Source organism: Cetorhinus maximus, chromosome 13, assembly GCF_964194155.1.
Source record: "Cetorhinus maximus chromosome 13, sCetMax3.hap1.1, whole genome shotgun sequence".
NCBI lineage: Eukaryota > Metazoa > Chordata > Chondrichthyes > Lamniformes > Cetorhinidae > Cetorhinus > Cetorhinus maximus.
The window spans coordinates 77,090,985-77,117,084 of NC_135891.1; the positions used below are offsets into that span (position 1 = coordinate 77,090,985).

Consider the following 26,100-nt stretch of genomic DNA (forward strand, 5'->3'; position numbering starts at 1 on the left):
TTTCTTTTTTTGGACTGGGCCAATATGTTACTAATTGGATGTGATTCCATTCAGTCTGTAAGCCTTGTTAAATTTGTGCACTTTTCTAGTTAACGTTTTTGTTTGAAGAATTTCTTCCTAGATGCTTGAAAGTCAGGGGCTTTTTCTTTGTTAAGAATGTTTGTGCATGTTGACATGTAGAAAATGTAGTTTAGATAATCTGTGTGATACCCTAGTGAGGCATTAAGCAATGAGCCTGGTTATGATCATCGCAAGTGGCTTGCGTTTTAAAATTCCAGCAGCTGATGGGTTTCATATTAAAATCCAGCATCCAGAAATCCAATCCTCCCTTAAATTCAATTTAACAAAATGTTCTCTTCATGCTAACACTTCCACTGAATGATGCAATGAGCTTGAACAGAGATTCAACCCATGACCTCACCAGAGCATTAATCCCCTGGGATCACGGGGAGCAGCAGATATTTGGCATCAAGATCTAAAATTTTGAACATTTTGTTAATAAGTAACCCATTATTTGTCAGAATTTTAGATGGTTTGACAATTTTAGTTGGGAATTTAAAACTTCTGTGTCCTTGTCCAGTTACTAAATTTTAATATATTCCTATTTATGGAACCGGAGTGGGACTTCACAGCATTTCAGGTAAGTGATTGGGTGCAATACACAACCATATGACAATTTCTACAAATTTATCCACTTATGCAATGCTGCGGTTTGGTCCCAAATATCCTCATTCTCCGCTGCATGTTCCTTGGGTAATGAAAATCCTGCTTTCTGAGTCACATCATGGGATGAATATAGGAACAGGGATAGTATATTCAACACATTGATCCTGCTGTCCCAGTCAGTTAGATCATGGCTGACCTGTATCTTAACTCCAGCTGCCACCTTAGTTTCATAACACTTAATACCCTTAAAAGCCCTCTTTTTTTCTAATATATTCTGCAATATTTTTGACCATAGACAATGCAGGTTTCCTAGTTGATGCATTTTGTTACTTATTAATGTAGTGTTTTTAAAACATTGATTTGCAGGGAGAGAATGTATCTAAACTCTTACTGTAGTTTCAGCTCCGTAAGGACAATGACTCTACATTCATTTTTGTCTTACAAGTCATATACTTGGAATCAATCTGTCTCCTCTTGTCAAAAGTGCTGAGCTTTTTTTTAGAAAAGCAGTTGCAAGTGCATTCCCTCTTTCCTACCCTAGGAAATATGCACCATAAAAATTGAACGGACTTGCAGGTTAGTTTACATAGAGTATGGGGTGTCTAACTGTGGGACACATCCTGACCTCAAAGCCCAAGCTGTTCAATCCTATTTCAGCTTGTATTGCTTATTTTGGGTTTGAATTTCTTGAGGCTGAATGTTCAAAAGGGACTTCACCCAAGTACTGTTGCTTCATTGGTGTGTAAATCCTGAGTAACAACAACAAGCTTCATTAATATCAGCAGCTTGAAATATGTGCAAATTAATAGTAGACATAGAGATGATTTTACTTGTGGGGAAACCAAAACTAGGGGCAATAAATACAAGATAGTCACTAATAAACCCAAAAGGGAATTTAGGAGAAACTTCTTTAGCCAGAAAATAGTGAGAATGTGCAACTTGCTCTCACAAATAATAGTTGAAACAAGTAGCGTAGATGCTTTTAAGGTGAAGCCAGATAAACACATGAGAAAGGAATAAAAGGATGTGCTGAGGGCTCGCAGGAGGCTTGTGTGGAGCATAAACACCCAGTGTGGATCTGGTGGGTTGAATGGCATATTTCTATGCTGTACAATAAATACAATGGGAGCACATATTGAAAGATCACAGGACCTCCACTTGTGCCTTTTTTACACAGTTATGCAGTTTGTGAAGACAAAAAGTTTGGGTACCTTGTCAGTCAAATATCTGTATATTCCTGAGACAAACAAATCCCAGGTATATGTAGTTACTAAGTGTGTTTTTTGACTCTGTGGGATTGCTAGCAACAATTCAAAATTTGGAATTATATATTTTTTCTTCCCCTCTGCCTCACTGAGACAGATCTACCTTTGTTTGTGGCAGCAGGAGTGAAACAATGTAACACAGATAAGGGTGTAAAGTATCATTGTGGATATGGATGTAATCTGTATCAGTCTTTTTAGGTGTGTTGATTGAGTGTGCAGTATAATGAGTACAATGGCAAGAGGAACTCAGTTCTGCTGAAATGTCCGGTGAAGAGAGAGCTTGGTACATTGGCAGTATGCAAAAGGATGTCCAAAAACACAGGAACCCTTCAATAGCAAGTGTTGTGCAATCTATGGGTAACAAACAACAACTTGCATTTATATGGCACCTTTAAGTAAAACGTCCTACAGCGTTTCACAGGAGTGTTAGCAGTTGACATCAAGCCACATGGAGAGATATTTGGACGCATGGTTAAAAGCCTTTAGTTTCTTAAAAGAGGAGAGAGAGGTGCAGAGTTTTAGGGAGGGGACTCCAGGGCTTTGGGCTTAGGCAACTGAAGGCACGGGCACCAGTTGTGGGGCAATGGGAATCATGGATGCGCAAGTTTTCTCAACGTGTTAAAGCTTATTAATTGTGCTGAAATACTCAGTTCTCACTGCCCTCAGAATAAGAGGTGGGCCATTTAAGACTGAGGAGGAATTTTTTTACCGCCCACCAAAAAAAAGACTTGAATCTGCTGAAGGTTACTAAGTACAGTTTACTAAGCACTGTATCCCCAACAGGCCATCAATAAGTGACCCTTGGTGAAATGGAATTTTCCAAGACTTGCTGAACTTTGTCTGCACCCAGTTCTTTGCATATACTTTTTATTAGCACAGGTTGATGGATAGCATTCTACACCAGAAATACTAACCTTTTTCTCCCATGGGTGATGAGACTAATTGTATCAGTTCTAAAGCTACCCCAATGAGATCAGCCAGCTTAACAAAGATTGGAGTTGAACTTTGAACCTGTATAGCTTAATATCATAACAGAGAATATATTAGACCTCAGAGCTACAAAGTTTCTTACATCAATTTTGGTATAACTTTGATTTACTACCTTGTTCACCATTGCACCAGAAGAAAAGTAACTCAAATTTTATAAGATGTTTCATGTTTTTGAAACTCTGTCACGTTCTATTGTCCATGATGAATCATTGGGTGAGCTGTAGATGATTTATTAACACTTTAATGCAAGTTTTTCAGTTCACACTTGCACATGTATGTAGTTTCTTATAGAAATTGTGGATCTAAAATACTAGACCCATTTTTGTCCCAGAGAACAGTTTCCATGAGGAAGTATCAAGCCTTTGAGTGGAGCTTTACAACAATGAAGTAAGGATTTCCCCAAAGTTTTAGATCCTTCATAAAGCTAATGTAAGGCAACCTGTAACTAGTGGAGTGCCACAGGGGTCAGTGCTGGAGCCACAATTATTTACAATATATATTCATGACTTGGATGAGGGAAATGAATGTAGTATCACCAAGTTTGCGGATGACACAAAAATAGGCGGGAAGGCAAGTGGTGAGGATGACACGAAGAGTCTACAGAGAGATATAGACAGGTTAAATGAGTGGGCAAAAACTTGGCAGATGGAATATAATGTGGGAAAATGTGAGGTTATGCACTTTGACAGGAAGAATAGAAGAGCTGAATATTATTTAAATGGAGAAAGACTGCAGAAAGCTGCAGCACAAAGGGATTTGGGGTCTTCGTGCATGAGTTACGTGTTGCACAAGTTCAACAGGAAATCGGGAAGGCAAATGGAATGTTGGCCTTTATTTCAAAGGGAATGGAATATAAAAATAGGGAAGTGTCACTAAAACTATACAAGGCAATGGTTAGACCACACCTAGAATACTGTGAACAGCTTTGGTTCCCTTATCTAAGGAAAGATGTACTGGCATTAGAGGCAGTCCAGAGATGGTTCACTAAGTTGATCCTGGGTATGGAGGGATTTTCTTATGAGGAGAGGTTGAGTAGGTTGGGCCTGGACTCACTGGAGTTTAGAAGAATGAGAGGCAATCTTACTGAAACAGCTAAGATTCTTAGGGTGCTTGACAGGTTAGATGCTGAGAGGTTGTTTTCCCTTATGGAAGAGTCTAGGACCAGAGGGCATAATCTCAGAGTAAGGGGGTGCCCATTTAAAACAGAAATTAGGAGGAATTTCTTCTCTCAGAGGGTAGTTAATCTGTGGAATTCTTTACCACAGAGAGCTGTAGAGGCTGGGCCGTTAAGTATATATTCTAAGATAGATTTTTAATCAGTAAAGGAATCAAAGGGTTATGGGGAAAAGGCTGGAAAGTGGAGTTGAGGATTTACAGATCAGCCATGATCTCATTGAATGGCAGAGCAGACTCGATGGGCAGAATGGCCTACTTCTGCTCGTACGTTTTATGGTCTAATGTTAGAAGATAAGAAGCTAAGATTAGCTTCACAAGCTAATTTCATTCAGATGAACTTTTCTTACCACCTAATACTTTTGATAGAATTGTTTGCATTAATGACAGTGTGCAAAAGGTACATTTTTATCAGCTAGCAGAATATACAAACTTGGAAAATTAGAGGCTCATTTTTATCAATGAATTTTTTACCTTATCAGAAAGTGAGTATTGAAGTTTTTTTGGAGGCATTAATCTGTGCCCTTCTCTCTCAGCCCTCCCACCACCACATGAAAAGGATCAATACATGGTTAGCGCATTGAGCACTGTGAAAAAGAGATGATTTCATTGAAGCAGACAAGAATTCATAGAGGGCTCAACAGAGTAGATATAGGAAGCATGTTTCCCATGGCTGTGAGGCCGAGAACCAGGGGACACATCCTCAAAATAAGAGGTGGACTATTTAGGACTGAGGAAGAACTTCTTTACTCAGAGGGTGATGAATCTTTGGAATTCTGAACCCGAGATGGCTGTGAAGGCCAGATAATGAGTATATTCCAGGTAAATATCGATAGATTTCTAGTTATCAAGGGATATGGGGATAGTGCAGGAAAACGGCATTGAGGTAGATGATCAACCATGATCTAGTTGCGGAGCAGGCACGAGGGGCTGAATGGCCTACTCCAGCTCTTATGTTCCTATGAATAATTCAACGAGGGCGCTTTTTGCACATCAGTGAGTGACGATAATTCAAAGCTTGATCGTCCGTGCCCCAGAAACTTTACCTATATAAGTAGCTGGAATCAAGGACACAGTGGAATATCATGAGCTTAGAGGACCCAAGTGTGTAGAAGATTTGTGAACTTTCATTACACAAAAGGCCAGCATTTGCAGTGATACATCTGTTATCATTGTTTTTGCTTTGAATATTTGGAGCTTGTTCCTGTGTTGCTGTAGGCCGTAGTCATTGTTATCTCATTTGGAAGTCACAATTGTTTGGTGATTAGGCCACATGACCACAGTCTAGTGTGGTAACACACAGTGCTGCTCCGTAAGGTTACGACGGTGGCCATGTGCTAAACTAAGCCACATGCTGTGGGCTCATACACTACTGCTGGGGGAGCAACAGCCATTGGAGCAATGTTTTAAACTAATAAAAATAATATCTTGCACATTCAAAGGTCTATAACAGCAACATTTCACCAATAGTACAAATTCTGTTTTATTAACGGTAGATTAGACTATGACAAATGCAATCTGAGTTTCAATGTCTGCCTTAGTTGACTCCTGTCATCTCTTCTATGGCTAATAGGATGTGTAAGATATTGAAGTAAATGGTTGTATAAATAAAAACTTTTGTTGTGACTTGACAGTGCAGTCGAAACTTTTGCCTGGAAAGAAAGGGTTAGCAAAAAGGCCTCCCCTCAAACACCCCTAGGTAAAATCTTTAGGCAGTCTGTCCAGGTTTGAGCCCATAGATTTGACTTGCTCAGGATTCAAGCCAAACTGTTCCCCACCCATCACATCTGACTGTTAAAAAAATTCTGTTTGCATATTTAAGAATTTATGTAGTACATGACCTCTCTCTTAGGCTTTCCATGTTTACAGAAAAATTGAAATGGCTGGAGAGGGCTGAAATATTTTCTTCACTGATATCTATTAAAACAAAAGCTCTAATCTTTCCCTCCCCTCTCCACTTCTTTATGGACAATTAATTTTAATGTATATTTTTATATCAGGACTAGTGGTAGAATACAGCTGATATTTGGTAATACCTGTACAACCTCATTGTGATATGACACAAGCCATCTTTTGCATGAAAGTTTGGTGTTTACACTATGCAGTGAGGTGGTTAGAGATAAGTACATATCTATCCTTGGTGACTCGAGACTGTTATGTACATTTGTGACTTCAGACTGACTCATTTATAATGCGCATTGCGGTTCAAGTTCCCAACAGTGGCTGGGAGCGTGGGGCACAGTGGAAACTATTTTTTTAAATTATAACTAGTTTTTTTGGCAAACTTGGCATTCAGAACATTTTAAAAGCAAGAACTTACATTTATGTAGCACCTTTCACAATCTCAGGACATCCCCAAGGGCTTCACAGCCAATTAAGTACTTTTGAATTGTAGTCACTGTTTTAAAGTAGGGTTTTGTGGCAGTCTCAAACAATAATGAAATTAATGACCAGATAAACTGTACTTTAGTGATGTTTGTTGAGGGATAAATATTGGATAGGATACTGGAAGCCTGCCCTGCTCTTCTTTGAAATTCTGGGATGGGATCTTTTGCATCCACTTGAGAGAGCAGAGAGGACGTCATTTTAACATTTCATCTGAAGGGTAACACCTAAGACCAGCCTAGATTATGTGCTCAAGTTTCTGAAGTGACATTTCAACCCATGACCTTCAGACTCAAATACAGGAGTGTTACTGTAAGCCATGGCTGACACCTTGAAGAGAAGGGTAGCTGTTGATTGTGAGTTCAAATTGAATGTGTCAGTAAACTATACAATCACAATAGTCTCACAGCTGTTGCCAGTCCAGGTCTTGTCCCCAATTCAAATAAATGTACATGTGCATTGGACACTGGATAGTGATCAGCTCTTGGAAATCTTTATAGCGTCCCTTGACCCTAAGGTCACTGCTCAATGTTTTTGTTTATTGTCCTCCAGGTGACCAACATAGAACCCTGAAGTTTTACATCCACTCACAGCAAATGTTAAAAAGAAACTATAATGTCTTCATAATGTTGACATCCAATGAGTCTCACTTGCAATCACACCTCCAACCAGTATCATTCATAACTGTACGCCACTGCTAAATATAGAAAATGGAACACACCATCACTCTAGACCTGAGTTGTATCGCATTCGTTCACAAGCAGTTCTGTTACCTTCATTACTCATGCCAGTACTAGTGTAGTTGTAAATCCAATCTTTGTCAAGAGCAAAATACTTTGATATGTAGATGCCTGTTTTCACTTAGCTTGGTAAGCAATACCTTGTGTAATAGCTTTTTAAATTTTTTAATTCATTCTTGGAATGTGGATATATCTGACATGTATTCCTATCCCTGGTTGCCCTGAACTCTCAGTTTGCTAGAGCCAAGAGGCTGGTAAGGATGGCAGGTTTGTTTCCTAAAGGATATTAGTGAATCATTTGGTTTTTTACAACAACCTCACCATCTTCCTGGTCACTTTTATTGATATAACCTTTTTATTTCCACATTTCATTTCAGCTGAATTCAGTTTCTCAAATTTCCAGAGTAGAATTTGACCTCCTGTTGTCTGGAATACTCGTCCAGAAACATAACTGCTGTACTGCCACACACTTTTCCTTAATACAGTTTGAATTAAATTTCCCAGCCATTCCATATAAGTCCTGCAAATTCCAACATCAAAGTCCCCTGTGACACCAAGGAATTACTTCTGTCTCTGCAGTTGGATTCCTTTCCCAACTGACAGTTAGCTGGCTGCTTGGGGCACTGATCCATGAGCACCTCATCCTAATGACCATTCACGAAACTTCACATTGGGCTGGAAAAGTGGGGGTGGCATAGGAAGATTGCCTGTCACAACTGAACTAGTGGACAGGGAATTTCAACTTGTATTGCACTTATGCTTTGACACTCAGAAGTTTCATTTTTTATTAAAATAAGAATTAGTCAAACTGCAAACAACAAAAGTATTGGGGTCTATTTAACACAACCATCACATCTTGCATGTTGGCTTGGTTCGGTTTGTAGCACTCAAATGTGAGTCAGAAAATCATAGGTTTAAGCCACATTTCAGGTACTTAGACACATCATCTAGTCTGACACTCCAGTGCGGTACTGATGGAATGCTGCTGGAACATTCCGGAATGGAATGTTATGGAGGCACTGCCTTTCAAATGAGACATTAAACCCAACCTGCGTGCTCAGTTTGATATAAAAGACCAAAGAAAAACATGGTGGGGGGGGTGGTGGCGGAAGGGTGGTTTCTGTGTCCTGTCCTACAATTAGCCCTCAGCCAACACCACCAAAGAAGGTTAAATATATTTTGCTGTGTGCGAATTGGGTGCTGCGTTTGTCCAAAAAGCAACAGTGACTGCATTTCATTGTGACATCTGGGGGATGTGCAAGATACTATATAAATGCAAGTTTACTTATTGTAGCGCTCTACTGTTGTTATAGTGTACACAACATTGCTTGTTAAATTATGAAATCAGTCATCGTCCATTAATTGCATTATGCTGTTTTGGCTATTTGTTTAAATAGAACAGTCTGAAATATGGTTTAGGACTTATAAATTCACAATAAATTTCTTAGCTTTGATTTCCATGAGTACTCCCAAAGTGACCCTGAAACTGACATTAAAATTCCTAGAGGAGTCCTAACATTCTTCATTCAACAAGTCATAAAACATAGACCTCATATATTGGTGCCACGATTGCACTGTATGTACTGAGTCTGTGTCCTTCAAACTTGACTAATTGTAACATCATTAATGAGCATTTGAATTGCTATGCTTGCTTGTGTGGGGGGTGGGGTGGGGTGGTGATTTGAGATTATAAGGAAAGCTGACGTGGAAGTGGCCTTTAAATTCAAAAGGGAGATGCTCCGAGGCTTCAATCAAGGCATATTGCAGGACAAGCTAGCGAGCACTTAGCTTCATATGGCTATTGCTGAATTTGAAGTTTTTGATGCAAAAAGTGAAAGGGTGTTTCATTTTTAGTATTCCTCACCGTAAGAAGACTTTATCTTCTTAGAAGCAAAATAATTTAAAAGAGAAATTTTCCAAGTCATACAAAACGAGTGCCTCTGGCTAAACCAATGCTAGATTTTCAGGAGCAACATTCAGTCCTCTGAGAGGGATGGCTGGCTTTCCAGTCAGTACAAATTCAAGTTTGTTTTGTTACATGGAACAGAACGGAGAGTTGTGCTGAAATGGTCAGAGCTCCCACCACAGCCATGCAAGTACCAAGAGCAGTTTGGCTGTAGATGGAAAGCTAAAGACCAGAAACAAAGGCAGGTGGAGAGGTGAATAAAAACACATCTCTACAGCAAAACTAGAAAAAAGTAATATTGCACCTTATGTCTCAGGATATTCCAAAGTGTTTCACAGCTAACTAGTTGCTTTGTGAAGTGCAACCAATCTGTGCTCAACAAAGTGCACAACAGTAAATGAGGTGAATGTCCAGTACAACTGTTTGTGGTGGATGTTGAATATTGACCACATCATCATGAGTACTCTCCCCATGGAATCTTTAACTGGTAGACAGGGTCTCAGAACATCCCATTCAAAGGATAGATCCTCCACAATGCAGTACTGTGTTCAAATGTGAAAAGTCCAGGAGTTGGGTTTGAACCAGTGCTTTCTGAGCCAGGGATGAAAATACTCCCAACTGAGCACTTATAAAATATCTAAAGAGGAGGACTGAAGATCAAAATAAAAGAGATGATGCTTGGCAATATTGTGATTTACAAGTTATAAATGGAGTCACATTGACACACCAAGTATCATAGGATATGCATCTAATTCCTGCATCAGCATTGTAACCAAGGCTCTCATCTGCACTAACATTGGTATCATATTCGACGGTCTCAATCCTTTCTTTCAAAGGTTTTGTTGTGTTGTCTTTGTAAATCTGATGGTCTCGAACTTGAACCACATCCTGCTGGGAATTCTTGGAACTGTTTCAGCCAAATTTGCCAAGATCCATCTTGAGAGCATGTGGAAGATTCCCATGGAGGAAACCCAGTATTACCATATTTTCATTGTGGCAGGACTTCAGAGATCCTACATCCTGGGAAAAATCAATTTCTTATCTGATGAGCATTAGCTAGACCCCTATTACTAAAAGTAATTAAGAGCTTAGTGCTCAATGAAAGGTTGTTCAGAAAACTCATGGCCATGCTGTGCTTAAGTATGGAGACACTTGATGCATAGGCACCCTCAAATTAAAACTAGTCTCCAAAATTTCTGTTTTTTCCTGCCGGATCTACCTCTGATATTGATGAGGTGTATTTATTCATTCTCCTGAGTAATAATATCCTGATTTAAATAAACAGAAAGCAATTTAAATAGAAGAAAGACACTCTGGATAGTGAGTTATAACCAGTACTGCCCCAAGGATTGTTAGGTAAACCCATCCATTTTACAGCTAACTTTTTTTAATTCATTCGTTCATGGGATGTGGGGGGTCACTGGCTAGGCCAGCATTTATTGCCCACCACTAAATGCCTTTGAGAAGATGGCAGTGAGCTGCCTCCTTGAACTGCTGCAGTCCATGTGCTGTAGGAACATCCACAGTGCGGTAAAGAAGGGAATTCCAAGATTTTGACCCAATTGGCAGTGAAGGTTCCATGTAAGGATGGTGTGTGGCTTGAAGGGGAACTTGTAAGTGGTGGTGTTCCTATACATCTGCTGCCCTTGCCCTTTGAGCTGGTAGAGGTTGTGGGTTTGGAAGGTGCTGTCAAAGGAGCTTTGGTGAGTTGCTACAGTGCAGCTTGTGGATGGTACACTCTGCTGTCACTGTGCATCGGTGGTGGAGGGAGTGAATGTTTAAGGTCATGGATGGGGTGCCAGTCAAGCGGGCTGCTTTGTCCTGGATGGTGTCGAGTTTCTTGAGTGTTGTTGGAGCTGCACTCATCCAGGCAAATCGCGGGTATTCCATCACTCTCCTGACTTGTGCCCTGTAGACGTTAGGGAGTCAGGAGGCAAGTTACCCTCCTCAGAATTCCCAGCCTCTAGCCTGCTATTGTAGCCACAGCATTTATATGGCTAGTCCAGTTCAGTTTCTGGCCACTGGTAACCCCCAGGATATTGATAATGGGGGATTCACAGATGGTAATGCTGTTGAATGTCACGGGGAGATGGTTAGATACTGTCTTGTTGGAGATGGTCATTGCCTGACCATCGTGTGGCGCGAATGTTGCTTGCCACTTCTCAGTCCAAGCCGGAATATTGTCCAGGTCTTGCTACATTTGGACGTGGGCTGCTTCAGTATCTGAGGAGTTGTGAATGGCATTGATCATTGTGCAATCGTCAGCGAACATTCCCACTTCTGACATTATGATCGAGGGAAGGTCATTAATGAAGCAGCTGAAGATGGTTGGGTCTAGGACACTACCCTGAGGAACTCCTGCAGCAATATCCTGTGACTGAGATGATTGACCTCCAACAATCACAACCATCTTGTTTTTTGCTAAGTATGACTCCAACCAGTGCAGAGATTTCCTCCTGATTCCCATTGACTTCAGATTTGCTGGGGATCCTTGATATCTCACTCGGTCCAATGCTGTCTTGATGTCAAGAGCAGTCACTCTCACCTCACCTCTTTTGTCCATGTTTGGACTAAGGCTGTAATGAGGTCAGGAGCTGAGTGGCTCTGGCAGAACCCAAACTGAGTGTCAGTGAGCAGGTCATTGCTAATGTATTTGCTGCTTGATACCACTGTTGATGACACCTCCTATCACTTTGCTGATGATTGAGAGTAGGTTGATGGAGTGATAATTGGCCAGGTTGGATTTGTCCTGGTTTTTGTGCACAGGATATACCTGGGCAATTTTCCACTTGCTGGGTAGATGCCAGTGTTGTAGCTGTACTGGAACAACTTGGCTAGGGGCACGACTAGTTCTGGAGTTCAAGCCTTCAGTACTATTGCTGGAGTATTGTCAGGGTCCATAGCCTTTGCAGTATCCAGTGCCTTCAGTCGTTTCTTGATATCACGGAGTAAATTGAATTGGCTGAAGACTGCATCTGTGATGCTGGGATGTCTGGAGGCGGTGTGGTGGATCATCCACCTGGCACTACTGGCTGAAGAAGATTGCAAATGCTTCAGCCTTGTCTTCTGCACTGAGCTCTCCCATCATTGAGGATGGGGATATTTATGGAGCCTTCCCTTCCAGTTAGTTGTTTAATTGTCTACCACCATTCACGACTGGATGTGGCAGGACTGCAGAACTTAGACCTGATTTATTCATTGTAGGATTCCTTAGCTCTGACTATTGCATACTGCTTCTGCTGTTTGGCATGCAAGTAGTCCTGTGTCGTAGCTCACCAGGTTTACTCCTCATTTTTAAGTATGCCTGGTGCTGTTCCTGGAATGCCCTCCTGCATTCTTCATTGAACCAGGTTTGATCCCCTAGTTTGATGGTAATGGTAGAGTGGGGGATATTCCAGGCTGTGAGGTTACAGATTGTGTTTGAATACAATACTGATGGTCCATAGCGCCTCATGAATGCCCAGTCTTGAGTTACTAGATATGTTCGAAATCTATCCCATTTGGCATGGTGGTAGCGCCACACAACACGATGGAGGGTATCCTCAATGTGAAGGTGGAATTTCATCTCCACAAGGACTGTGCAGTGGTCACTCCTACAAATAATGTCATGAGGGCTGGTGAGGATGGGGTCAAGCATGCTTTTTCTTCTTGTTGGCTCCCTCACCACCTGCCGCAGACCCAGTCTAGCAGCTATGTCCTTTAGGACTCAGCCAACTTGGTCAGTCGTGGCACTACCCAGCCACTCTTGGCGATGGACATTTAAGTCCCCCACCTATCCAGTGCATTCTGTGCCCTTGCAACTCTCAGTGCTCCCTCCAAGTGGTATTCAACATGGAGTGGTACTGATTCATCAACTGAGGGTAGTAGGTTGTAATCAGCAGAAGGTTTCCTTGCCCATTTTTGACCTGACGCCATGAAACTTCAAGGGGTCCAGCGTAAATGTGGATGTCTCCTAAAGCAACTTCCTCCCGACTGTATACCGCCACCTCTGTTGGGTCTGTCCTGTCAGTGGGATGGGACATACTCAGGGATGGTGATGGTGGTGTCTGGCACATTGTAAGATATGATTCGGTGAGTATGACTATGTCAGGCTGCTGTTTGATTATTCTGTGAGACAACTCTTCCAACTTTGGCACAACACTCCAGATGTTAGTAAGGAGGACTTTGCAGGGTCAACAAGGCTGTGTTTGCCATTGTCCTTTCTGGTATCTAGATTGAAGCTGGTTGGTCCATCTGGTTTCATTCCTTTTGGACTTCATAGCGCTTTGATATAACTAAGTGGCTTGCTAGGCCCTTTTGGGGGGCAGTTAAGAGTCAACGGAGTGTGGCCGACTAACTGAGTGTAGACGTGGAGTTTGGGGAGAGGGGAAATTTAAGTGTTAATTTTGCTCTTAAAGTCTAATCTAGTCTGTATTTAGCTGTAACTGGAAAGTACTGTGTAAGCGGGCTACATCCTTTCTTTCTTGCAGTTTAGACAGGGTAAACTCACTCTCAGCTGTAGGATCTGACTAGTTAATTAGCTAACTGGTTGAATCTGGTTACTGTAGTCCCAGTTCAGTTTACTATAAATTCAGGGCTCTTTAGTGCAGCCTTGGCAAGCGGAGTGCAGTCAACTAACTGAGTGAAGACTTGGAGTTTGGTGAGAGGGGAGTTCAGTGAAGGGGGAGAAGGAGTTGTTAGTTTCTTCTTTTTATCTTTCTCACCCCATAGAAATTGGTTCTTGCTCTACTACAGGGAAAGGAGCTAGTTGTTTGGTGAGTATCTGGTAAGTGGGTAAGTTCTATTCTATCCCTACAGTTTAAAATAGTACATAATTTGGTGTAAAGTTAATAAGTCATCTAAGAAAGCAATATAAATAAGTGATTTATATAATTATGTAATTATTTAAAACACATTAAGGATGGCAGGACAGGTGATGTGTCAAGGCTGCAGCATGTAGGAGCTCCTGGATAACATTGTGATCCAGGGAAAACACTTCTGCAGTAAGTGTTTGTGGCTTGAGGAACTTCAGCTCAGATTCATTGAGCTGGAGGCTGAGCTGCAGACTGCAATACATCAGGGAGGGGGAAAGTTATCTGGATGCTTTGTACCAGGAGGCAGTCACACCACTTAGGATAGGGTTTTCTGATTTGGTCAGTGGCCAGGGACAGGAGGGTGTGTCTGCAAGTGAGGCAGGTAAGGGGACCCAGAGAGCAGGAATGTGAGCCTCTTCAATTGACCAATAAGTTTGAGGATCTCTCAGCTTGTTTGGATGGGGGCTGCAGGGTGGATGAGCAAATTGACTATGACACTGTGGTACAGGAGGCCATCCAAGTGGGGGGAGCAAAAAGGAATGTAGTGGTAGTAGGGGACATTATAGCAAGGGGGATTGACACTGTTCTCTGGAACAAAGAGTGAGAGTCCAGTTGGCTTTGTTGCCTGCCCGATGTCAGGGTTTGGAACATCTGCTCAGGGCTGGAGAGGAACTTGCAGTGGGATAGGGAGGATCCAGTGGTCATGTGTAGGTACCAACGACATAGGCAGGGTGAGGAAGGAGGCTCTGCATAGTCAGTGAGATGAGCTAGGCACCAAATTAAGAAGCAGAACCTCAAAGGTGTAATTTCTGGATTATTACCTGAGCCACGTGCAAACTGGCATAAGACAAATAAGACTAGAGAAATGAATGCATGGCTCAAAGACTGATGTGGGAGTTCCGATTTGTGGGGCGCTGGCACCTGTATTGGGGAAAGTGGGATCTGTACTGTTGGGACAGTCTACACTTGAACCGTGCTGGGGATGGTGTCCTCGTGAGCTGCCTAACTAGGGAAGTAAGTAGGGTTTTAAACTGAATAGTGGGGGTAAGGGATCATATTTGGGAAGATGTGCCAAACCAAAGAGTAGAGATAAGGCAAGAGAGACAGGTATTAATATGGGAAATGATAAACAGATTTTGACAGGAAGGGACAGAGATTACACATCTAAGAGTAAATAAGCAGATAAGGCTAGATGCTACAAAATAATAAAAGGAAAAAACTAAAGGCTCTGTATCTAAACGCAATTAACATTCAAAACAAAACTGATAGCGCAAATAGAAATAAACAAGTACGATCTGATAGCCATTACAGAGACATGGCTACAGGATGACATAGATTGGGACCTGAATATTGAAGGATATGTGACATTTGGAAAGGACAGGAAGTTAGGAAAAGGTGGAGGGGTGGCTCTGTTAATTAATGATGGTGTTAACACATTAGAGGGGGATGACCCAAGTTCAGGAAACAAGGATGTCGAAACAGTTTGGATTGAGATGAGGAATGATAAAGGTAAGAAGTCACTTCTGGGAGTGGTATACAGGCCCCTTAATTATAACTACACAGCAGTAGAGAGTATAAAAGAAGAGATAATGGGAACTTGCCAGAAAGATACAGCAATAATCATGGGGGATTTTAATCAACATATAGACTGGAAAAATCAAATGGGCAAAGGTAGCGTAGGTGAGGAGATCGTAGAATGTTTTCGGGATAGTTTCTTAGAACAGCACGTTCTGGAGCCAACCAGAGAGCAGGCTATACTGAACCTGGTATTGAGCAAAGAGATAGGATTAATTGATAACCTCCTAGTGAAGGCATCGTGGCTGGGGAATTGATAATGGAATGTAGGGAGATGGCGGATGAAATAAACAGGTATTTTGCTTTGGCCTTCACTATAGAAGTAACACCCCAGAAATAGATGTAAATCAGGAAATGAAAGGGAGGGAGGAACTCGGGGAAAATTACAATCACCAGGGAAGTGGTATTGAGCAAATTGTTGGGGCCATAGGCTGACAAATCCCTAGGTCCAGATGAACTTCACCCTAAGGTCTTGAAAGAAGTGGTTAGTAAGATAGTTGATGCACTGGTTTTAATTTTCCAAAATTCCCTAGAATGGGTAAGGTGCCATTAGATTGGAAAACACTAAATATAACTCCTTTATTCAAAAAGGGAGGGAGACGGAAAGCAGGAAACTATAGACCAGTTAGCCTAACAGTTGTCATAAGGAAAATGTTAGAAGCTACAATTAAAGGTGTTATAGCAGGGCACTTCAAGGCAAAAATTCAAGGCAATCAGGCAGAGTCAGCATGGTTTTGTAAAAGGGAAATCATGTTTAACCAACTTATTGGAGTTCTTTGAAGGAGTCACATGTGCTGTGGATAAAGAGGAACTGGTGGATGTACTATACTTGGATTTCCAGAAGGCATTTGATAAAGTGCCACATCAAAGGTTATTGTAGAAAATAAAAGTTCATGGTGTAGGGGGTAACATATTGGCATGGCTAGAAGATTGGCTAGCTAACAGGAAGCAGAGAGATGGCATAAATGGGTCTTTTTCTGGTTGGCAGGATGTGATGAGTGGTGTGCCACAGCATTCAGTGCTGGGGCCTCAACTTATTACAATTTATATAAAATTACTTGGAAGAAGGAATCGCAGGAATGGTTGCTAAATTTGCTGATGACACAAAGATATGTAGGAAAGCAAATTGTAAAGAGGACGTAAGGAGGCTACAAAGTGACATAGGTTAAGTGAGTGGGTAAAGATCTGGCAAATGGAGTACAATGTGGGCAAATGTGAAATCGTTCATTTTGGTAGGAAGAGTAAAAAAGAAGCTTATTATCTAGATGGTGAGAGATTGAGGATCTCTGAGATTCAGAGGGATCTGGGTGTCCTAGTGCATGAATCACAAAAGGCTAATATGCAGGTACAGCAGATATTTAGGAAAGCTAGTAGAATGTTATCATTTATTGTGAGGGGAATAGATTACAGAAGTAGGGAGGTTATGCTTCAGTTGTACAGGGCACTGGTGAGACCACATTTGGAGTATTGTGTACAGTACTGGTCTCCTTATTTAAAGAAAGATGTAAATACATTAGGAGCAGTTCAGAGAAAGTTTACTAGACTAATACCAGGAATGGGTGGGTTGTCTTATGAGGAAAGGCTGGACAGGTTAGGCTTGTATCCACTGGAATTTAGAAGAGTAAGAGGCGACTTAACTTAAGATCCTGAGGGGCATTGACAGGATGGATGTGGAGAGGATGTTTCCTCTTGTGGGAGAATCTAGAACTAGGGGTCACTGTTATTAAAAATAAGAGGTCGCTCATTTAAGACAAAGATGAGGAGAATTTTGTACTCTGAGGGCTATGAGTCTCTGGGACTCTTCCTCAAAAGGTGGTGGAAGAGTCTTTGAACATTTTTAAGGTAAAACTAGATAGAGTCTTGATTAACAAGGGGGTGAAAGGTTATCGGGGGTAGGCAGGAATGTGGGGTTGAGGTTACTTTCAGATCAGCCATGATTTTATTGAATGTCAGAGCAGGCTCAAGGGGCCGAATGGCCTACTCCTGCTCCTAATTTGTATATTCAACCAGATTGCTGTGGGCCTAGAGTCACATGTAGGCCAGACCAGGTAAGGATGACAGTTTTCCTTTCCTAAAGGATACTAATGAATCAGATGGGCTTTTATGACAATGGTTTTGTGGTCACTGTAACTGACTAGCTTTTCATTCCAGATTTTATTAATTGAATTGAAGTTAATTTAATTTATTTTCCACCAGCTGCTGTGAACCCATGTCCCCGGAGCATTAGCCTGAGCCTCTGGGTTACTAGTCCAATGACATTACCACTATCTCACTGCCTCCCCTTATTGGGCTGGACTTTATGATGTCAGAATTTGGTAGGGGAGATTGTCTAAGGCTGATACTCCATTTCCGAGATTTGGAAAACTTTGGTTTTCCCAGTGCGTGCAGAAAGCTTCCCTAGGTCAGGAAAATTACATGTTGCCCCTGCTTCTTTGTTGTTTTAAAAAATATAAATGTTTTGATCTCCATTCAGAAAAACAATGTATAACAGGGAGATAAATTTGCAGTGATAGATCTTGGGAATATACTTCAAGATTTAGATGCTAGATATCCACAAAAAAATGCCAAAGGTCCAATCATGTAAAGCATCGATTTGGAGTATGTACGTTTGTTTAGTTTTCAAAGTTTCCTACATGGAGGCAGTTTAGGGAGTGGGGGTCATTGCCCTTCGAATATTGACACAACCCCATGGACTCCCAGTCTTAACCTATGAAAATCTGTGCCAACTACCTGAAGGAAAATACTACCCTCATTACAGAAAACATTTTCATCAGCAACAGTAAAGTTTAAGTTCTGAAAATATGGAATACAGAATTGTTGAGACATTCCTTATAGTGTGTGGTTTGCCTGACCCAGACAAACAAACATCTTACCTTGCACCATCCTGGGATTCCTCTCGCAGACCCCAATTTAAATGACTTGTTTTTCTGCCTTGCCCCTCAAGTTCAGATGTGACACAGACTTTAGGTCAGCAAGTCTGATCTTATAATGAAGGTACCGCTTCCTCATTTAGGATCCATCATTCATGGGTGATGACTGCAAATAGTGTTTGGAATAATCTTTCTGCCAGTAGTCAGATTTAGGATGAAGCAAGGCACAGAATCCTGAACTCCAACAATAATTGTAGATCTTGGGGCTCATAACAGCCCAATTTCTGATGCAGGGTGCTGCTCAGCTTATCACAATTATCACACTTCAAGAGGCAGTTGATTTTTCCAGAACATTGAAACCAATTATGAGATAACCAGTGATCTAAATGGTGGTTTTGGTTCCTTTAGTGGTTTCTGGATAGATGCACCATCCAGTGTGATGCTAAGAAAAATCCTGAAAAGGTGGGGGGAGGGGGCGGGTTGAGAAAATCGTTTGTGGTTCCCGTTCCTGAAGCAAGGAAATGTAAATATATGGGAGTTGGGCAAGAGAGGCAGGCATCATTGTGATGCCCCCTCTCTTGCTGACACCCTCAGCCTAGGTTCATACATTGAGGGAACCAATTGGTCAAGGTAGCACTGTACACCACCAAAATTGGAATCCTTGTGGGAGGAGGTAAAGCAAACAAAGAGGCCTGACCAGTGTGATTACTATGTAAACTTACATAAATTGTCTTTTCACTCACGCCAAGATAAAAAGTGAGGCACTCTGATGATCTTATTTAGTCTTTAAGGTTTATTAACTGCTTGGGGCTACTGGAGGAAAGGACAGGAAAAAGACCCTCTGCTCCATCCAGCCTTGTTTCACACAACTGCAATGCCTTGGGAATCACAATATCTACACTCCCCAGCTTACCCAGAGCTATGAAATCTCCCAAGAGAGTCAAAAACCAAATAAAACCTCACCTATGGGGAGGGCAGGGGGTGCTATGAATATGAAAATCTGAAAGTTCCTCTCCAAAGCCCTCAACAAACAAGTTAGTCCAGGACACTACCCTGATACTGATTAACTTTACAGGAGACCCATCCCTTGCACAGGGAATTCAGAGAATTGGTCTCCACCGTATAAACCAGCAATCTGTTCCACGGGTTTTCCATTCTCTGGGAAAAGAAGGACTTCTTAATGTTTAACCTCATTCTGCCCTTGCATAACTGTAGTAATGACCACTGGTTCATTCTAACCTATTCAGTTGGTAAACTTCCAATAGCAACAAAGTTTTGTGAGAAGCAGGTGGAAAATTAAACATTTTGTACCGCCAGAAATGACACCTTGGGATTTAAATCATGTTTTGCACAAACTCCTATCAGCCTCTCTTTAAACCTCTGGTTTCTTGTAATCTCACAACTTGTGTTAATGTGACCATGTTCCTCACTTCAGATTCACCCAGTTTTATCATTCAAGGCAAATGGATATTGATGGAACAACTGTAGATGTACAATCCTTCTAAGAATTCAGCCCCTCTGCAATACTTTGCCTCTGCTGACACAAGTTATGAAGGTCTGAGCTAATGTCTGAAGTGTTAATCATTGCAATGTTCATTGTTCTTTCAAGGGTAACAGAAGATTACCCTTTGATGTTACAACAAGGTGTTTTGGAGTTTATCCCAAGGCTTTCCTTAAGATATCATGGCACTGTCAATTAGCATGGGGCTAACTGGAAGCTCTGTCGCACCAAAATATTTGCTGCCAGTTTGAACTGGCATGTTAAGACAATATTGTTACACAAAAATCTCCAAATAGGATCAAGAGAAAACCACTGGATACAGGACCCCAACATGACTATAGTGTGACTATAACTGTAAGTTTCCTCCTCTGATTTCCCGTTAGCAAAATATTGATATTTACAGAGCCTGAATATTCCCTGTAGAATCAGCTAAGCCCATGTTGGTATCTTGTAGCATTTAGGAACAAAACCTTAGCTGAACTTACCTCCTTCAAGCCAACACCTACAGAAGAAACTTACGGCTATAGTCACACTGCAGCCATGTTGGGACCCAGTATCCAGTGGTTTTCACTTGATCCTATTCGGATATCTTTGTGCAACAACATTGTCTTAACATGTCAGTTCAAACTGGTAGCAAGTACTTTGGGGCTACAAAGCTTCCAATTAGCCCATGCTAAGTCACAGCACCTACTGCACTATTTCCTGCATTGTATTTTGCATTATTCATTATATCTGGAGATTGAATGACAGCAATAATTAACTCCATGAGAGGTGGTTCCCTTCATTCTTGTAATTTACAAGTGTCCTTCTGCCTTGGCCTCCATAGTGTGCTTCTAGCTTCCTAACGTGCGTGTGTTTAAATTCTTGGTTATGTTAAGCTTTTGAAAGAATTGAGGCATAATCGCGAATGGAACCCACCATACAGCATACACAGAAGAAAGACCACATGACCAGTATGGTTCTCTCATGTCACCACACAAGGAACAGCAGCTCAGTGGTTTCCTGTTTTAGGGTAATGGCGTATTCATCTATATCAGAATGTTGAATGATCATGAGCATACCTACATCTTAAATTTACTCTTTAACAGTAATTTGTCCTTTCTAATGTCAGGACCGGGAGCATTCTTTACTTCTTAATTAATTTGCAAAAGCGAATGATAATGAATTAAAATTTGCTCCAGTTAATTTTAGACGAATGAATACCTAATTCAAATATTGAATAACTCAGTGTATAGAGCTGCAGGGGCCAGATGCTCTCTCATTTGTTCCCATTGAATGGACTTGCAATGCACTAAAACCCTTCCTACTCACTCACAGTCATGCCCTCTTTCCATGCACTTTGATTTCCATGCATTGACTTTCAGTGTCTCAAGTCTTGCCCCATTTTTTCCCTTTGCATCACATTCCTAAGTAAATGTATCCTGGCAAATATCAGCATTAAATTCAGTGAATTCATCACAAAATTTCCTGTAGCAAATGATTCATTTATATTAACTCAAAATAAGTCCATAAAATATATTTAGAACAACTTTCAACTTTGCACATGGTTGATGATTAGTTTTATATGAGGATGTTAGAAGAAATTTCGGATTCACTGCTTCACTTTTATTAAAATATTGGCTGAAAGAAAATCTCTCAAACCAGTTTATCAGAACTCAGCTGTCTGACCAAACAGTAAAGGAAAACCTGAAATAACATAGCTTTGGCAAGGGACTGAAAAATTTGCATTTAATCCTGCCTTTCTCAATCCTGGGCTGCTCCAAAGCACTTCACCGCCACTTAATGCTTTTAAAGTGTAGTCTTTGTTGTAATGGATGGAAACACAGCAGCCAATTTGTGCATGGGTCATCAAACAGATTAATAACCAGAAAGTATGGTTTACTATTAAGAGGGGGGATAACTATTGAGCTGAACACTGGGAAAACTCCCTTTCTCTCCCTCAAAATAGTATTGTGGGATAGTTTGCATCTACCTGAGAGGGTCGACCCATCTGAAAGACAGCACCTCTGACAGTGTAGCACTCCCCTAGTTGCTCAAATTCTCTGGAGTGGAGCTTGAACCCACAAATTTCTGATTCAGAGACAGGGCTGCTACCACTGAGCCAAAGCTGTTACCTGAGACCCACTGAACGCAGGTGTGACATGTTTAAAATGTGTACAGTCCAGAGTAAAATTGGAGTACAGCAGCTGTATTAGCAGAGAGTGAGCACTTGTACCCAGAGTTCAGTGAATAAACTTTTGGGTGCTGGTCACTATGGTTGCAAGGACTTGGTATGTGCATCTTAATAACAATAATAAAGGCTTACATTTATATAATGCTATTAACGTAGTAAATGCCCCAAGTTGCTCCACAAGAGTGCTATCAAACAAATTGTAAAATTAAGCATTGCCAGACTGGTCAGTGAGCACAGGGATAATGAGTGAACCGGACATTGGGATGAGCTCATGTTCATGGAGTATGCAGGTTGAAAGGCCAGCCAAAGAATGGAAATAGATGAGTATTGAGATAACAAAGCTGGATAAGTATCATTATACAGTTATTGTTTCATGAGTTGAATGTTCCTTGTATTGAAGCGATTTGTAGAAGCAAATGCATATTTGAATTGCAAACATATTTAATAACTCAAAGTTTGATGGCACCAAGCTGTGTTGCCAGGTGACTACTGTAAGGGATGAAAACAGAAAATGCTGGAAAGACTCAGCAGTTCTGACAGCATCTGTGGAGCGAGAAACAGAGTTAACGTTTCGAATCCGTATGACTCTTCTTCGTATGGACTTGAAACGTTAACTCTGTTTCTCTCTCCACAGATGCTGTCAGACCCCTGCTGAGCTTTCCAGCATTTTCTGTTTTTATTTCAGATTTCTAGCATCCGCAGTATTTTGCCTTTAGACTGCTGTAAGGGAGATTGATGACACTCTGTAGGATTAAATGGTGAGAATAGAGTGTGGTGGCTAGATCTTAACACTAGTAATTACACATTAGATCAGGATGCATGAAACCTGGACAATTATTAAATGGGTTCTATTTTGACTAAAAACCTGCAATATTTCTTTTCTTTGGACACAGCCATTGGTTGTGTGAGATGGAAATGTTGGTATTTGAGCCCATGGTCTCTGAATCGATAACTGTTTTAGGTCATTGTTTCATGTGACAACCTCCTGTAATCATGTAGCTGCTTTGTCATTATTATGGGTGACCCTCAAGGATATGAGAGTTACAGGGTAATTTTAACCCTGTTATACTCATTACCATGCTTAAGTTGTACATGTGTGATTTTGGCTACTTAAGTTCAATCAAGCACATTGCAAGGAGTCCAGAAAAGCATGCTCAGTAGGATTCTAGCACTCAGGCCATTATTTAGAGTGATGCAAACAACTGAACTTGAGAAAAGAAAATCAAAAGAGGACTTTTGATTGCAGGGATGCAGATCACAAATTGAAAATGTAATCAACCATAAGCAACTGAGCCTCCCTCTTTCCCCAGCCTGCAGAATATTGGATATGCAAATTTAAATCTTAGTGATATGAGTTAATGTGTTTGTTTCATTAATATAAAAAAGGGGAGGTGGTGAAAGAGTCAAGTACCATGTATGAGAAATCGGTGGAATGTATTTGTTTACCTCAGTTGAGTGGTGAGAGTTATAAGGAAAATAAATCCTGCTTTTAATTACACCTTTTGTTACCTCTGGGTATCCCTAAGCACTTCACAGCCAATGAAGTACTTTTGAAGTGTAGTCACTGTTGTAATGAGGGGAATACAACAACCGACTGGGGAGGCGGTGGTGTAGTGGTATTGTCACTATTAATCCAGAGACCCAGGTAATGCTCTGGGTACCTGGATTCAAATGCCACCACAGCAGATTTGAGTTCAATAAAAATCTGGAATTAAAAAGTCTTAATGATGACCATGAAACCATTGTCGTAAAAACCCATCACCATTAGTTCACTAATGTCCTTTAGGGAAGGAAATCTGCTGTCCTTACTTGGTCTGGCCTTCAGACCCACAGCAATGTGATTGACTCTTAACTGCCCTCTGAAATGACCTAGCAAGCCACGTAGTTCAAAGAGCAATTAGGGATGGGCAGCAAATCCTGGCCTTGCTAGTGACGTCCACATCCCATGAAAGAATAAAAAAACAATTTGCGCATAGCAAGGCCCCACAAAGTTGAAATAAGGTTGAAAAAAATCTGGATTTGTATTAGTTTAAGTGTCAGAAAGAGCTTACAGATCTTAGTCAACTCAGAGAACTTAATCAATTGTAGTTGGCTGACTGCAATAGTAAAGTGGGCTGGGTATTACCTGGTTTGAGGGCAAATTGTACAATCTAGCAAAGTGTGCTTCATAGGCTGAATTCCCCTTTCTTATGTACAGTGCTAACAGCCAAATGCTAGAACACAACAACCGACTGGGGAGGCGGTGGTGTAGTGATACTGTCACTGGGCTATTAAAAACAATGTTTTTAAATTAGTTTCAGAGTCTTTTTATTTAATTTAATTAGTTTAAATTATCTAATTAAATAGTTTCTGAACAGCTCAATAAAAATGAGTGAGGCTGGGTGGGGTAGCTCTGCCAATCCATCAGTCAGCTCTGATGCTACTATTTCACTTTGAATGTCTCTCAACTAGTGTTGGTGTTTTTCACACAGGTGTTTGTCAGTTGCTTCAGCTGATGGGTGGGGATGTTGCATGTTTACATCACGAGGGAAATTTCTTAAATGCGCATTAATATTTTCTCCTGTTTTTCTCTTTTCAGTTTGGTAATGAAGAGCAGCAGCTGGAATGGGCGAAAAGGGAGAGTGAAAGAGCAGAACGTGAGAGATTGGAGCGGTTACAAAGGCAAGAACAAGAGGACCTAGAGCTAGCCATAGCACTCAGCAAAGCAGAAATGTCAAATGTGTAAATAGTGCCCTGGCCCACTGAATCAAAGGCATGTGAACTGTCAAATTAAAGGGCCGAAGAAATGGGAAGGAAAGAGAAAATGGTTGGACACTGGATATTCTGAACGTACTGGACAAAACCCCCTTCCTCTCCAGATGGCATCTAAACAATCACTTTATGGACCAGTGGAATAAATTGCATGGACTCCGTTGGGGGTGCAGGAGGTGATGCACAAAGAATGTTGTGTGTAGTTAAAAAGGAGAGAGAAACCTATATCATTCTCAGTGAATCAGCAATTTCAGCTCTTGTGTTTATGCACATGAAAGACTTGAAAGCTTTGATACTGATGCTAACTAACTTTAATGCGGTATTGGAGAGAAGCAAAGCCAAACCCCTCCACCCTCTCTCCTAAAGGAAACAAATGCATAATATATATAAACTGCCCAGTTTATTATTCTCTTTGTGATGCAAAATGCCGAAGTGGTGTTTTTGCAAACTCTAAATGTACAGTGTCCTGTCTTATGTTTTATAACAACCCACCCATACCTCCCCATCAAACATGCCTTAGTGTTACTGTGAGACTGCAGTAAACTAAAAATCCTGGACAGGAAACCACCCTGTTTAGTGCAGCTTATTAACCTGTAAGGACTTGTACATTATGTCAGTTATATTTGTCCAATAGAATGTTGTGTAATTTAAAAATCTATCAGATTTTAACTCATTGCACATTGCTTTTCTTTAATATAATAAATGTGTGGAGACATTCCTGTACAACTGGACAATGCAGCGCGCTCCTACTGTTTCAGTATTTTTTGATTGTAGTACAATGAAAATATGTAAAGGGTATCCAAGTTCTCTCACTGTCCTGTGTGTTCTTGTAGCCTCTGATAAGATTGTGCAGATTCTTTTCTTGCAAAACTTCACATGCTGATGTCATATGCCTCGAATTTTGAACCTTTTGCTAGGAGACAGAAGGAACTTAAATGTGAATTGTGCAGAAGGTGGAATAGTCTGCAATGAACCGCAGTTAGAGGTAGTTAAAAGGGGGAAGGTATGGCATTGCGTTTAAACTATCTGCACAAGTGGAATGAAACCAATTTGAGTCTATGTGCTATCTGTGTCATTTAACAAGTGTCTGAATATAATGCATCCTATGCAAAACATTGCCCTTTGTCATGCATGATGTGACCTTGTACTAATATTTTTCTTCCAGCTTAATTTTTGATGGATTCCTCTTGCTGTCAAAAAGTGACAATATGTACTTGCCCGGCACTGAGAACACGTCATAATGCTGCCAGAATGGTTTCCTTTACATTTTAGTGAAAACATTTCCCTTTGTGTTGTGTGAAGTAAATAATGA

At 40.9% G+C, this 26,100-nt stretch overlaps 1 protein-coding gene across 18 annotated transcripts in view; it reads left to right on the forward strand.

Moving 5' to 3' along the window:
• The window catches only part of eps15l1a (epidermal growth factor receptor pathway substrate 15-like 1a), a 389,837-nt gene extending 364,242 nt beyond the window's left edge, over positions 1-25,595 (forward strand). For 16 of the 18 annotated variants that reach the window (XM_078555608.1, XM_078555606.1, XM_078555614.1 and 13 more), the window contains one exon: positions 24,616-25,595. In XM_078555608.1, the coding sequence (XP_078411734.1) occupies positions 24,616-24,762 (147 nt within the window). In that variant the 3' untranslated portion in view covers positions 24,763-25,595. Of the gene's footprint in view, positions 1-23,283; positions 23,357-24,615 lie in introns of those variants that run through there. The other 2 variants (XM_078555622.1, XM_078555616.1) reach the window with 2 other exon arrangements.
• Positions 25,596-26,100: the final 505 nt, after the last annotated feature.